This window comes from Hippocampus guttulatus, chromosome 6 (genome assembly GCF_054856545.1).
Source record: "Hippocampus guttulatus isolate MCC_2025c chromosome 6, RoL_Hgut_1.0, whole genome shotgun sequence".
In the NCBI taxonomy this organism is placed as follows: Eukaryota; Metazoa; Chordata; class Actinopteri; order Syngnathiformes; family Syngnathidae; genus Hippocampus; species Hippocampus guttulatus.
In genome coordinates, this window is record NC_141266.1 from 5,127,932 (window position 1) to 5,143,426 (window position 15,495).

General features: G+C 42.9%; 1 protein-coding gene across 1 annotated transcript in view; it reads left to right on the plus strand.

Moving 5' to 3' along the window:
- Window positions 1–15,495, plus strand: part of znf407 (zinc finger protein 407) — a 173,869-nt gene that overhangs the window by 74,873 nt on the left and 83,501 nt on the right. The window contains exon 5 of the mRNA XM_086114551.1: window positions 2,955–3,029. Within this exon, the coding sequence (XP_085970677.1) occupies window positions 2,955–3,029 (75 nt within the window). The remainder of the gene's footprint in view (window positions 1–2,954; window positions 3,030–15,495) is intronic.

Below are 15,495 nucleotides of genomic sequence, written 5' to 3' on the forward strand. Positions count from 1 at the left end.
TGGGTGTGGCCATGCCATGGGTGCTTGCATGGTGTTGGGCCCCCCTCCAAGCCATCAGCAGTTCAGTCAGTCTACTATAGTCCATTGTCCTGATTTACTTGGGAATGAAAGTAATTTTGTATCAATTGTGACTATTTCTTTATATTGATTTATTTCACCCTTTGCAGATAATTAAACTGTTGCTTTTCTGTGTGGTTCATGTGCATATTATTGTAATCATTTTTCAGTTTTCAAACAGCGTGCGCATGTGTGTAGTTTGTGCGAGGAGGCATCCTCAGGGCATTAGCCATCACAACGACAGTATTCTGAGATGAATCTCGTCGAGAAAAATGGCAAAGATGAGAATCCCACATCATGCCAGTTTGATTTGTACCCTTCGCTATCAAGGACTGCTAATTAAAATCATATTTTGCATATCCCTTGTCTTTCATGCCATATGTAAATTGTGCCCGTTGCCTTTCAGCGCTCTGTAATTAGCTTTATGAAGGACAGCTGTAATACATAATTAACAGAGATGTTTGCAACGCTCTTTTTCTCTCTTCACTTCGGAACATGATGACTTAAACAAGCACGTTACACACAAACACAAACATTTGGTGTATTCTCAAGGCCTTGCTTTTCTCACAATGTTCTTGATGTATCAACAACACCTGCTCCCAAATATATTAATGATGCTGTTTGTTTGATGATATGAAGTGGCTACAAAATGTATATGGATCCCTTTTCAAATACCAGGTGATTGTGAACGAAAACAACTGTTTCCCTTGTCTAATGAAATATATTCTATAGAACTCAACTGAAAAAAAAATTGAGAGGGGATGTAAAGATAAACTTCTGACTATGCGGGTGCCTAACTCGGAAGTGGCTGCCTGGTGCTGAATTGAAGCATATTGTTGCCACGTACGTCTGGATTGTCAATGGTCAATGTGTTGTGCGGTTCACATGACAGTAGTTCTTGCATCGTAATTGAATTACATAATTGAGTTCCATTTTGACAAAAGGTGAGTGGTGTCATTTAAACCACGTTCTCCTGCTTTTATATCTCTTTACAATGATCTCATAGCTCTGTTAGCCCACTAATGGTTGCCAACAAAGATTTTAAATATTAATCTTTATGATCAACTAAAAAGTGTGAAGTTGAGACAATTCTCTGCTAGATGAAGTCTTAAGGACTTGATACTTCTTGAATATTATTTTACAAAAAAAAAGGTTAGCTTAACCATTTTAGTGTCATTGATAAAAACATTTATCAACATTTAATGTGTAGTTAAACCTACCGCGTAAATATTCTTGATATAATTTTAAACATGGAATTGGAAATTTAGACAAATTGTTCTGGAAGTGAAGATCTGCAAACCTACCTTTTACCACGAGTGTGTACGTGGATGCACTTCTTTGTTGGTTCAAACGGCTACTTCTTTGGGTGGGCAGTCAGCAACTCAGCTGTGCTCAGCACATGTGGACATACTCAAAATTTCCTCTTACATGCTGGTAGTTTTGGCACAAATATAATGGCATACTGTACAGTTGCCTCTGCCTGCAGCAGGCAGAATGCCGTTTTTTTTTTTTTTTTTTTTTGTATTTTCCATCGGTGTTGATCATGTGTCCAACACATTATATGTATTGTTGCCTAGCCCGAATTGAAGGACAGGAACGATCAGGGTCGAAGGCACTCTCCAAGTGCTTCACAGCAGTGACCTGTGAGATTCATGGCCAGCTTTTACACTGTTCACAGGTAGAGAAATTCTTGCAGTTCCTTATAAACATAGTACTCTGTATGCATTAATCTCCTGCATTGACTCCAGTCTCTCCTGCTCTGAATTTAAAGTGAATGAGAAGAATCCCTTTCAATACTTGAAGCCCACAAAAGCTCGTTTTGGACTGCGCCCGTCTGCGAAAATGCCAAAACAAAGAAAAATCCACCCTTGTGCACGGTTAGCTCGCTCTTTGCGGTAGACTTACACTGGGCATGAAAGTAGGACCCCCAGTATTTTTCAGTTTGCCTCTAGGGAGTATGGAAGACTTGTCAGAGTCACTCTCCCAGATTGACTTTGAGGCAGCATTCTTGATGATTGAGTAAGAAAAGGATTGAGGAAAGTGATTATAATGAGGCAATACAGTGGAACGTGTTTGAATATTTATACAGTGGTGTTAGTTAGCATTTACCCTCAAGGGCATTGAGGATGGTGCACGTTGGGGGACACAGTTGTGTGCTTGCGTGTGTGTGTGTGTGTGTGTGTGTGTGTGTGTGTGTGTGTGTGTGTGTGTGTGTGTGTGCGCGCGAGTGCGTGTGTGCATGCGTGCAATGTAGGTTAGTCTGTTCATTCTGACATAAGATTGTGAAATACAGTATGTTTTAGACTCATTCCTAATTGCAAAACACACTAGTCCGCTAGGGGAAAAAGTCAGAATAGGGGAAAGTGTAAACAATTGGATGGGGCATTGTGAAGAAGGAGACCTGAGTTTTCACAGTGACAGTTCCAACTGCATGACTGTCCCTTGGTCTCTTTTATGTAGCTCCATCCTCAGTTGGAGATGTGGTCATTGTCTATCTGTTCCACAATGATTGGAGATGATGGGAGTTAAATGAAAAGGCCAGAGGATGAAAACATTGTGCAAGCATCTTGGATGTCTGAGTATTTAGTACAGACCTCCATTCATTATGTTTTCATGTGTCGCTTAGGAGACGCAATCAGTCCAGGAGAGTTTGAACATGTTTTGGTTGTTCAGTACTCAATTTTTTTTCTCATTTTATTTTGTGTACTTGCTTATTGAATGTGCTCCAGACACACGAGGATGTGCATTTGTGCGCAACTCTTTAAAATATTATTGCACATGATGTGGTAAATATGAGAAAGACCAAACATGACAAATTCACCTATGCTCTCTCTCATAGGTAAAACAGTGCATTGAGTTTACTATGTGATTGACTCTTGTCGTCTTTGTTTACACAGATGGGCCTTTGTAATGAAGAAACACCTCAGCACCCACCTACTTGGCAAACATGGAATTGGGCAACGTAAAGAGAGGTAATGTTTGCAACCTTTTTCTTTTTTTTTCTACAGTCAGTGGAAATAAAAAATGCATTCTGGAGAATAGCATCTTAAATTAGCACATATTTCAAATGAAATTTAGTTTGAGATATTCCATCTCCTACGTAAGTTAAATGGTCCCATCTGTCTGCTTTTTGGTCTCCTTCTTATTCCGTTTTCTCTGTCAAACTTTATCTGGTTCAACCATTGTTTTACTCTCTGCTCTCCTTCTTGAATTAAAGACCAAGTAAATTGAATTCAGACATTTGTTTCGAAATACATTATACCTGTTTGATAATAACTGGTGAAAGCACGTGCAAAAACCGAGAGCTTTGTAATACCCAATTATGGTGAAACTGATAATCCACCAAATCTGTTTTTTAGTTGTTGTTTTTTTTTGTGTGAAGCTAAAACAGCGCCCAGTGACGCCCTTGAGAGTTTGACTGCAGCTCCTCATTTTCAGCCCCTCTCGCCACTCCCTGCAGACCTAAATTCTCCACCACCGTTAGCCCAGAAATGAGTTCCATTTCTGTCAAATGGTTGTCTAAAGGAAATGTACTATTAATATAAATATAATGTATAGTTTAAAGACAAAAATGTCAAATATGTCTTCTCTTTCAAATTAAAAATCCAAACAGTTGAACACATTTTAGACACAAATGCACACCAAACAATCATGACCATGTAAATCGTTTGCATCTTATTGGGATCTTTTCTGACATGGATCCCATTCATGTGTGGGTCAACAACAATCATCGGGTTCCGTCTTTCTAAACCAGAAAGTACAAGGCGTCATCATTTGTCCCAGAGCCCTACAGATGGGTTTTATCTCATCATTAATTATCTATCCTATTTCCAAAAGCTTAATTAGAACGAGGTCATTTGGGAGGGCTTATTAAGTGGAGCAAATTTGGATAAATGTTCGAAGAGAATAGATGTATGGAGGAGGATAACAATTACAAACATGAAAATGGGACATAGGACAAAGAAAGACCGAAAGGAAGTACATGCGTGTGTGTCTGTGTGTAGAAATGAAATAAAAAAAGAAAAAATCCATGTGTGTGTGCAAGTATTGCATTGTGAATCCTGGCTTGATGATTGATGACTACACTGGTTATGAAACCCCAGACCTGGATACTAAAATGGCATTGGGGGGGGGGGGGGTGCATGTGTCTTGAACTAGCAACTGGGGACCAGTGAAGGGGTGGCTTGAGAGGTGATAAGGATTGTTGTATTGTGGGGGAAACCAATAGCACACATGTGCTGGGTGGCAGGCATTGGAGAGACAGATTGCAGTGGGACAGTGTCAGCGAGGCAGTCTCGATGGCCCTGTTCACTTGATATTTTTAGAACACTGGGGAGAACTGTTAGTCAAAGAATAAGTGGTACAGAAAGAAAACACCTGGTGAGCCATAGGGTGACACTTGCAGTGTCTTTAAAGTGTATTCGTTCCCTTTGAACTTTTTTGCGTTTTGTGACTTTATCATCACAAATTTGGGATTACTGTATTAACCTTTTTTGGGGGGGTCTAAAAAGTGTAGCCCCCTGGACTCTGATACCCCCAGATGCAATTCATTGCAATCAGTTGCCATCAGAATTCACCAAATCAGGAAATGGAGTGAGAGTGTGTGTGTGTGTGTGTGTGTGTGTGTGTGTGTGTGTGTGTGTGTGTGTGTGTGTGTGTGTGTGTGTGTGTGTGTGTGTGCGTGCGTGCGTGCGTGCGTGCGTGCGTGCGTGCGTGCGTGCGTGCGTGCGTGCGTGCATATATATATATATATATATAAAAATTCCTCGTCTCACCCCCCCTCGGGTGGTGTCCGTCCCTCATTCAGCTCGGGTCCTCTACCAGAGGCCAGGAAGCTTGAGGGTTCTGCACAGTATCCTTGCTGTTCCCAGCACTGCACATTTCTGGACTGAGATGTCCGATGTTGTTCCCGGGATCTGTTGCAACCACTCATCTAGTTTGGGGGTCACTGCCCCGAGTGCTCCGACCACCACAGGCACGACTGTCACCTTTACCTTCCAGGCTCTCTCCAGCTCCTCTCTGAGCCCTTGGTATTTCTCGAGTTTCTCGTGTTCCTTCTTTCTGATGTTTCCATCACTTGGGACCGCTACATCCACTACAACGGCTTTCCTCTGCCCTTTATCTATGATCACGATATCTGGTTGGTTCGCCATTACCATCTTGTCAGTCTGGATCTGGAAGTCCCACAGGATCTTCGCTCTGTCATTCTCCACCACCTTCGGAGGTGTTTCCCATTTTGACCTTGGGGTTTCCAGTCCATACTCCGCACAGATGTTTCGGTAGACGATGCCAGCCACCTGGTTATGGCGTTCCATGTAGGCTTTCCCTGCCAGCATCTTACACCCTGCAGTTATGTGTTGGATCGTCTCAGGTGCCTCTTTGCACAACCTACACCTTGGGTCTTGTCTGGTGTGGTATATCTGGGCCTCAATGGCTCTGGTGCTCAGGGCCTGCTCCTGAGCAGCCATGATGAGTGTCTCTGTGCTGTCCTTCAGGCCAGCCCTCTCTAGCCACTGATAGGACTTCTTGAGATCGGCCACTTCAGTTATGGTCCGGTGGTACATCCCGTGTAGGGGCTTGTCCTCCCATGATGGTCCCTCTTCCAACGCCTCATCCTCTGTTCCCCATTGTCTGAGACATTCTCTGAGTACGTTATCCGTTGGAGCCTTCTCCTTGATTACTTTGGAGTCAGCCAATCCTCCATTAAGCGCCTTCAGCTCGTCCAGAATGCCGCTGCTCGCCTCTTGACTGGTACTCGTAAGAGGGAGCACATAACTCCTACTCTGGCTCCCCATTCATTTTAGAGTTATTTTCAAGATCCTCTTATTTGTTTTCAAATCTCTGAATAATCTCGCGCCACCTTACCTCTCTGAGCTCATCCGCCCCTACACACCTGCCCGGCGCCTCAGGTCTGTGGACCAGACTTTATTGGAAGTACCAAGAACTAAACTGAGGCTCAGAGGGGATCGAGCCTTTTCTGTTGCTGGTCCCTCTCTCTGGAATGACCTCCCACTGAACATTCGGCAAGCCTCCTCGCTGCCCATCTTCAAAACCTTCCTCAAAACTCACTTGTATTCTTTGGCATTCGACTCAGCATGACTTAGATTTGTTCTTGGTTTTACTGTTTGGTGCTTTCTACCGCCTTTATTACCGATTTGTCTTACTGTTTATTGTGCATGTTAAATTGCTCCATGTACAGCACTTTGTATGCAGTGATGGCTGTTTGAAAGTGCTCTATAAATACTGTTGACTTGACTTAAATACTGTTGACTTGATTTATTCATGGAGCTTGGATGTTTCATCCTGGACAGTGGCTCTCACACTCACTAGTCCCCGGCCTCCTTCCTTTCGGCTTGCGTACAGTCTCAGGGTGCTGGATTTGGGATGGAACCCTCCATGCATGGTTAGGAGCTTTCGGGTCTTAACGTCCGTGGTCTGAATCTCTTCCTTTGGCCACCTTATTATTCCTGCAGGGTATCTGATCACTGGCAGGGCATAGCTGTTTATTGCCCGGGTCTTATTCTTGCCATTGACCTGGCTTCTTAGGACTTGCCTCACTCGCTGGAGGTATTTGGCATGTAGCCGCTTTCCTTGTTGCCAGTTCGAGGTTGCCATTGGCTTGTGATATACCGAGGTACTTGTAGCTGTCCTCAATGTCTGCTATTGTTCCATCAGGGAGTGAGACCCCTTCAGTGCGGACTACCTTTCCTCTCTTAGTCACCATCCGACTACATTTCTCAAGCCCGAATGACATCCCGATGTCGCTGCTGTAGATCCTGGTTGTGTGGATCAGGGAGTCTATGTCCCTTTCGCTCTTCGCATACAGCTTTATGTCATCCATGTAGAGGAGGTGACTGATCGTAGCTCCATTTCTGAGGCGGTATCCATAGCCTGTGTTCGTGATTACTTGGCTTAGGGGGTTCAGTCCTATGCAGAACAGCAGTGGGGAGATCACCTTGGTATATGCCACATTTGATGGACACTTGGGTAAGTGGCTTGCCATTGGCTTCAAGTGTGGTTTTCCACATCCTCATCGAGTTCGCAACGAAGGCTCTTAGGGTCCTGTTCACCTTATACAACTCCAAGCATTCAGTGATCCATGTATGTGGCATCGAGTCATAGGCTTTCTTGTAATCAATCCAGGCTGTGCACAGGTTGGTACGTCGGGACCTGCAGTCTTGTGCGACTGTTCTGTCAACCAGGAGCTGATGTTTGGCTCCTCTGGTATCTCTACCAATGCCCTTCTGTGCTTCGCTCATGTATTGATCCATGTGTCCACTTATCTTAGCCGCAATGATACCTGACATGAGCTTCCATGTTGTGGAGAGACAGGTTATTGGCCGATAGTTGGATGGGACTGCACCCTTTGAGGGATCCTTCATGATTAGGATCGTTCGCCCTTCGGTTAGCTATCCTGGGTGAGTCCCATCCCTCAGCAGCTGGTTCATTTGTGCTGCTAGGCGCTCATGGAGTGCTGTGAGTTTCTTTAGCCAGTAGGTGCGGACCATGGTCCGGGCCTGGTGCTATCCAGTTCTTCATATCTGAGACTCTTTCCTGTATGTCTGCCACTGTTATGGTAACTGGGTTCTGTTCAGGGAGGTTGCTGTGCTCCTCTCTCAGGGTCACCAGCCATTGTGCACTGCTGTTATGTGCAACCTCCTTCTCCCATATGCCTTTCCAGTACCTTTCAGTTTCCAGTCTTGGTGGGTCAGCTCTGTTGTTAGGACCCTGCCACTGAGCGTACACTTTCGCAGGTTGTGTTGCGAACAGCCCGTTTATTCGTCTGGCCTCATTGTCTTTCGTGTACCTCTTTAGGCGACTGGACAAGGCTTGGAGCCTTTGTTTGGCAGTTTCGAGTGCTTCAGGTATGGTCATCTGGATGTACCTCTCGGGTATCGGCCTTTTCATCACACTTCTCTGGGCCTCCGTCAATTGACTCACATCTTTCCGAGCCGCCTTGATCTTAGCCTCCAACCGTCTTTTCCATGGTGGGTAACGTATCTCATGGCTCCCATGGTTGCTCTTATAGCCAAGCATCTCGAGGATCACTGATGCTGAAGCGTATATCAAGCTCATTGGTTTCCGTGATCGTTACGGTAGGGATCGCCCTCAGTGCTGCATTCACACTTTCCATGAGACTTATGGTACTTCACATAGCCGTTGTAATTGGTTTCTAGGTTGCCCAGCTTTCATTCACACTGGATGGTGTTATGTGCTCATTTTTTTGTCGCTGTCAAACGATTAAAATATTTAATCTAATTAAAAACGCAACTGTCATAATTAACTCAAATTAACTCATAATTAATCATGATTACTCACGTATTTTTATCGTTTCTGAATTTCCTTTTGTATTTTTTCTCCTGTTTTTCCCCGTTTTAATGCTCTCATCAACATGGAATCTTGGATCAGTTTTCTACGTGGAAAATGCAAATATTTACTGAAACAACAATTTCGATTTTCAATTTTACATGAACATTTTTCACTTGGAGCAGTTATTTACACATAATCTCTCACACAATATTACTGTCCATCAACAACAGTGAAAAAAATATTTTGTCACACAGCAGCTCCTATAGCAGCTATTCCTATGGAATCAAAACAGAGCAACATAAAATTATAAAGTGCACATCTAAGGTAAACTAGTACTCAGCCTATAGTGGATTTAAGCCATGGTTGCATACTTCGTTTTTCTCAAGTTTGCTTTGAACACAGCAGTCAGGCTATGTTGATTCTGTTGGTCCTTCTTGCGCGGAAGTCTCTCTATGTTTTTTTTGTAGACATCATTTCGGATGACTACACTTAGTTAGATGACAACACTGGAGACGTTTTATTTTCAGTGTGGTCGCTAGGTCGCTACCACTGCACCGCTGAACTCTCGACGTGCCTCAGCGCACCGTCGCTGTCAGATGAACACAGAGAAGCTCCACCCCCATTATTTATATGGACACGGAACACGGTAACCTTCCAAACAAAATAGTTCCAAACAAGTAACAATCGTGTCAGTGGCATACATCGTACTCAACGTAATGCCTGCTCTTTATTCACCAGAGGCTCATCAACCTCGTCTCTTATTTCTTTCCCGAAACAGTGTCTTCTCCCACTTGGCGTACCTTAGCCTTCTCCGCTACGTACAATTTCTGTTCATAGCTTGTAATGGAGGCTCTCGCTGGCAATCCGTAGTGGAGTCGTTAGACGCAATGCAAATGATTTCAGCTAGAGTCTGGCTGTGGACAATGTTGACAGGCTTGCATGCAGTAGCCATACATTTAGCGATGGCTTCAGCAAATTTGTTCTTCGCCGTGTTATCCATTTTCTTCGCTTTGAAATGATCCATAGCTGTCCGTCTTAGACGAGGGGGCGGAGTACTCACATCAGCTGTGTGCTTGGCCATTAAGTGGTATTTCAGACTCTAAGTGCGATGATGATAGCTCAGTTTACAATTGCAAAACATCCAGGTAACTTCGGTCTTGTCAGTGGAACAATCTGGCAACTTTTTAAAAGTAAACTTTTCATTCATAAACTCTTTAAGTATCCGTTTTCGGTGTCTCGCGCTGCCGTGGCCGGCAAAACAGACATGGGCGTGGACTTGTGCAGTGCGACTGTTGTTTTGTTTCCGGTTTATTTATAGAGCAACGTAACATCCGCTGTTACGTGTTGCCGCATTAATCTCGCGAGGAAAAATGTAATCACGTTAAAATTAATTTGAATTAATGCCGATAATAACGCGCTAAACTGACAGCTCTAATATATAATATATATATATATATATATATATATATATATACCGTATTTTCAAGACCATTCGGCGCACCGTATGGTTGGGCGCAGTCTCATTAAAGGGTGCTATTTCTGTATTTTACACATAGACAAAACGCACTGTATTATTGGGCGCAGTTTTAAAGTGGTAAAACATACGCCAGCTTAAACATACGGCATGCATGCGCGCACGCTAAAAACACGTTAGCTTGAAGCATACGGTAGCATGCCAAGACATACAGATACAAGCTAAAAACACATTTTTAAAAAGGCAACGGAAGCAAAACTGAGTTCCGTTGAATTTTATTTAGCCATCGTACAATGTACTCACGTTTTTCGATCAATCATCACCCAGAAATCCAACAAAGTCCTCATCTTCTGTATCAGAATTGAAAAATTGTGCAAGTACCGGTAATCCATCAAAAACGCCGGGTTCCCTCTCGTTGTCAGAGTCACTCTCATTGCCATGTGGCTCCACAGAAATGATGCCGGCTTTGCCAAAAACTCGAACAACAGTGCAAGCAGACACGTTCGTCCAAGCAGCCACAATCCATTGGCAAATTGTGGCGTAACTCGCCCAGCGCTGCCTCTCACTCTTTGTAAAGTTGTGTTTGCCATCGATCATCCATTGTTCCCATGCCGTTCGCAACTTTACTTTGAACGCCCGGTCGCAACTTTACTTTGAACGCCCGGTTGATGCCGATGTCCAGCGGTTGGAGTTCTTTAGTCAAGCCTCCGGGAATAACGGCAAGCTCAGAGTTCATTTGCTTGACTTGGTTTTTCACCGCTGCGGTGAGATGTGCACGCATGCCAAAAGCATAACCGATGGCTTGAAGTTTGAACTGAGCTTCGTAGGCGTGTCTCTTTGTAGAATTTATTTTCGGGGGTTCTTAAAAACCAAAACCGAAGTTGTTTTGCAACAATGCACATAGCCACACTCTATACAGGTGTTGGTACCTGCTTGGGGTGTCCCTTTAGCGTCCACTTACACGCCCACCCTTCACTCATTGGCGGACTTCTTCGCCGCATGCCTGTCCTCACTCACGTCTGCCTTTTCTCTCTCTCTCTCTCTCCATATATGTATATATACACGCCCACCCTTTACTGATTGGCCGACTTCTTTGCCGCATGCCTGTCCACACTCACTTCCTTTTCTCTATATAAACAGCGTGTCGGCTGTCAGTCAGGTTTTGGAACTCAGCGCATACACAAGACGCTCCGCATCATAAGGCGTCCTGTCCATTTTGGAGAAAATTTTAGACTTTTAATGGCGCCTTATAGTCGTGAAAATACGGTATATATATATATATATATATATATATATATATATATATATATATATATATATATATACATACACACGCGCACACACACACTCTCTCTCTCTCTCTCTCTCAGTATAGATAAACCTGTTTACAACATAAAATGTGTCTGTTTATTTATACGTGGATTCTACACACCTTCCTTGTGTCTTTTAAAACATTAAAAGGATGCCTTCACCATAAGATCGGTGATTGGCTCATTTCGCTCTCAATCAAAAAGAGATTCAGCCTCAGACAGATCATCCAATCATCATGCAGAAAAGCTCAGCGTCCGGGCCAGCCCATAAACGCCCACTGTCCATAGACTCCCAGAGATGCAGTGCGTCCAATGGGTGGGACAAAACCAGCATTTATCCAATGACTCGTCTCGTTTCAATGCATTGGGACAACCTACACTGAACTCTCTTGACACCCAGCGTCCGCGCGTTCGACGCTCAGCGTCCACACAGTTTAAAGCACAGTGAAGCTGCGGGAATGAATGAGAAGAGAGTCACGTCGTAACTAGTAATAAGAAGCTGATTCGAAACAAAAGTTGAGCGCGTTGTAGCACGTTTCGTCAATGACATGTCCACACAATTGTACGTACACACATATATTTGATCACTTACTTTTTGACATTTTAGTGGATGCTCAGCTTCCCTTGCAGTCTCTGCATTGTATCCATAGTTCAGTATTGTATAATAACTGTAAAAAATAAAGCTGACTGTCAAGTACCAAGTACAACTTTATTGTCAAATTTGAAATATCTTCCGTCTCACATTTTTTTGCTGTTTTTTTTTTAATTTTATTTTTTATAAATCCTACTTCACGGATTTCACTTATCACGGGATGTTTTTGGAACGTAACCCCCGCGATAAATGAGGGATTACTGTAATATTCTACAATATACAAATATTGTGTCTAGATCTCAATACCAGTAAAGAAATACCCTAAACGACTTGCAGCTGTAATTGCGGAGGACAGTTGCTCTACAAAGTATTGAAGCTGAATATAAACACACACCACATTTTTCACACTTTATATGCCTCCATTTTTTTTTTTTAAAGATGCACAATTTCTTTTCCACGTCTGAATTATGTGCAACTTTGTGTTGGTCTATCATATTAAATCCCAATTTTAAAAAAATATATGTATAAAGTTTGTCTCAGTCGTGACCAGGCTGCAAAGATGTATTTAAAAATGTTGATCCATCTATTCTATAGCAGAGTACATATGCCCCCAATGTAAGGGGGAGGCGACAGTCCGTCGTGAGCAGGTTGCAAATTAACAACTGTAGGGAAACAGTGCGGGGGGTTGCTTCGACATGTTAACAAGGAGCCGAAAGTTGGGGGGGCGGGGGGGGGATTTTCCCCTTTTTCTTCTTCGCACCCCGGCCACACTGCCTTTCCAATGGCAATTCTTCACCTGATATTGAAGCACGTGCCCCATTCGAAGGCATCTGGCAACAACCTTATTTAGCATCCATGATTATTCGATTGTTCGTCACATGTTTACTTCCAATCCATGCCGGGAGAAAGGAATAGGACAAACTGGATGAGAGGTTCAAAGGGGTGGCTTTTTGGGTGAGTGTGTGAGACAAAGAGAGAGCTGAACTGTTTTGAAGTGACACAACTGGGTCTTCATTTCTGTCATACCACCACTCCTCACTTGCAGGCACTGAGCCGAGATTAGTTTTTTTTTTTTTGACCCTTTGTCTGTATAAACTGTATGTGCGCTCTTTTATGCTCATGGGAAGCATTCAATGTATCCATGTAAGTACACAAATATGTTTTATTGTTGACTTGTAACAGGATGTGATTAGATTCATTTCAAAAAGGATCTAACATTGTTCATATTTGCATGTACAGCTAAGCTCCATGAAGTAGGTGACTCCTCCATTTCATGTTGGGGATGATGCAATTCATATTTAGTACATGCACTCAGCAAAAATACATACAGTAATTAATTAATTAATTAATTAATTAAAAAAGATCCCATACTGGGATCCCAAGTAGGGGGCGCTAAATGTCATGTGCACTCACTATAACAGATTGTGTGCGCCGTTGGCAACAGTCGTAAAAGTGGTGCTGACCGGCATATTTAAAAGAGGTTTTTGTGCTTTTGGTATTTAATCTGGCCTCATGTTTTTGTTTATTCTCATTAAATATTAGTGTCTTCATTTCATTGTGACAGAAAAATATTATACATGTGCGAGTGTGTTTTAGCATGTGTGCATGCATACATTTATGTGTGTGTGTGTGTGTGTGTGTGTGTGTGTGTGTAAGAGCAGGAATGTGTATGTGTGTGTCAAAAGTCCTTGCTGAAAAAACAAGGGGAGTGGCTCAGGCGAGAAGTGACTGGCAGCAGCAACCTTGACTCAATTGCTTGTAATTAGTTCTTTCAAAACAGGGTACCTAAAGACAACTGACCTGTCCCGCATACTTGTTTTCACAGGTAATTGTTAAAATGCCAGTAATTTTCACGCTTGTTATAATAAACTGCTTCAACTAATACACTCATCATTCTTTAAACAGGACTGCTGACAGCTCGAAAGAAAAATATTTTTTCAACTTTTTTTTTTCTTGGGCGAGAATGTTTTCACTGTTTTCGAGATGTCAAATTGCTACAGCCTGCACACAGTTTGGTTAGCAATTGATGCTGCTGTATTTTACACTTATCTTTAACAGTCAGTGACAGTGTGAAACATATAATAATGACAAGTAGGTTATAGCAAAAAGAAAATGGCCTAGTACAACTCCACAAAATCATGGGTGAACATTGCAGTTTTGGTCTGGTTCTCAAAGGAGCAACAGAGGTTGTTGCTTGGTGCTCTCGCTGGATGAACTTTCAAGACCGAAAGCGACAAAGCAATCAGCTGATTTACCGTGGGTCTCGATAGTGTCGTGGTCCCTAATCTTTTTTTGCGCCGCCAATCGTTTTTACTTTAAGAAGACATTAAGACTCTCCGGTATGGGGACAAAATCCGACACTTTTTTTTTTTACTATCACTCGAAATTGATCTCTATGTCTCTTCACTTTTTTACATTTTTATATGTCATGAGGCCTGGTATTACAGAAAGCAGACCTTGAAGTCAATTTTTTTTCATTTGTGGGGGAAGGCCTTGCTCTGGGCTGGGATTGCAAAATCTTGGATTAAATGTGATTAAGATGTTTATATACTGTATATATCTATATACACACACACACACACACACACACACACACACACACACACACACACTGTATATCAGTGGCATTCTCTGTCTTATATATTGAAAATAATTTACAGTGTAAGATATGCTGTTTCTTGTCATGACTGCAACAATATCTTGTTCCGAGTGGCTGCTACCTCTCTGTGCATCAACCTAACGTTTCATAGGTCGACCGTAGTCATCTGATTGGTTCTGTGTGAAGCAGCTGTCATTATCATTGGCTATTTTATTGTCTGACAAACCATGGACAAATTCAATCTATCGGAACCTATCCCCTGTGTACTATAAATCTACCAAAGACAAGTTATTTTGTGAATATCTGTATCGTTTTTATTTTCCATCCAGCAAATACACATTTTGACGGTTCTTTGTAGCCAATGCACGGCGAGACTGGGACGCCCACGAAGGCCACCGCCTCTTCGGTGACCCAACCTCTCTTTAGCCACCATTGTCATGTGGCACATGTTCCTGGCTGAGCTCAAATGACCTGAAAAAGTTGGTACTCAATATCCCACTTCACTGATTCTTCACCCTCAAGATTAGTTTGTGTAAATGTGTGGTGCACAAAGGATGTAACGCATGCTTAAGAACTGAGTCTCAGATTGACTAAGAGGCAAACCTGACCTGATTCCTACATGAGATGGAATTTCTCAACACTTTTGCCCATCTCGTTTGTAATTTGCGTACGACTGTCAATGTATGCAAACATTTTTTGCTTGTGGTCAAGTGGCTGTGGCAGGGTCGCAGTTTGGTTTTGGGGCTTGTGGCCAGATCCCAGCTTGCTTCACAGTGCAGCCATATTGACTATGTTGGCCGGATGGGGACACAGGGTGGAAGAGTCTTGCCTGAAGTCAGTATTTTGACACTGTAGACCAAACAGAATAGCCCAGGGTCACACACCCCAAAATATACTCCATATAACCACGAGTGTATGCAACACTTCGATTTGTGCTGGGCTAGGGAGGGTCTTCGATGTGCGGCAGGGAGATAAGAGTTGATAAAACAGACTCTAATTCATTATAATAAAGCCTTTCCCTTAATTATTGATAATGAATCTGCTCTTTCATCTTGCTCTTTCTTCCTTCCCTTATCTGCTTGTGTCAGCACTTTGTCTCTCTGTCTTGATGTTGGGTGGTAAGGCGTAGTGTGTAGCCACCCAAGGGCAGCAG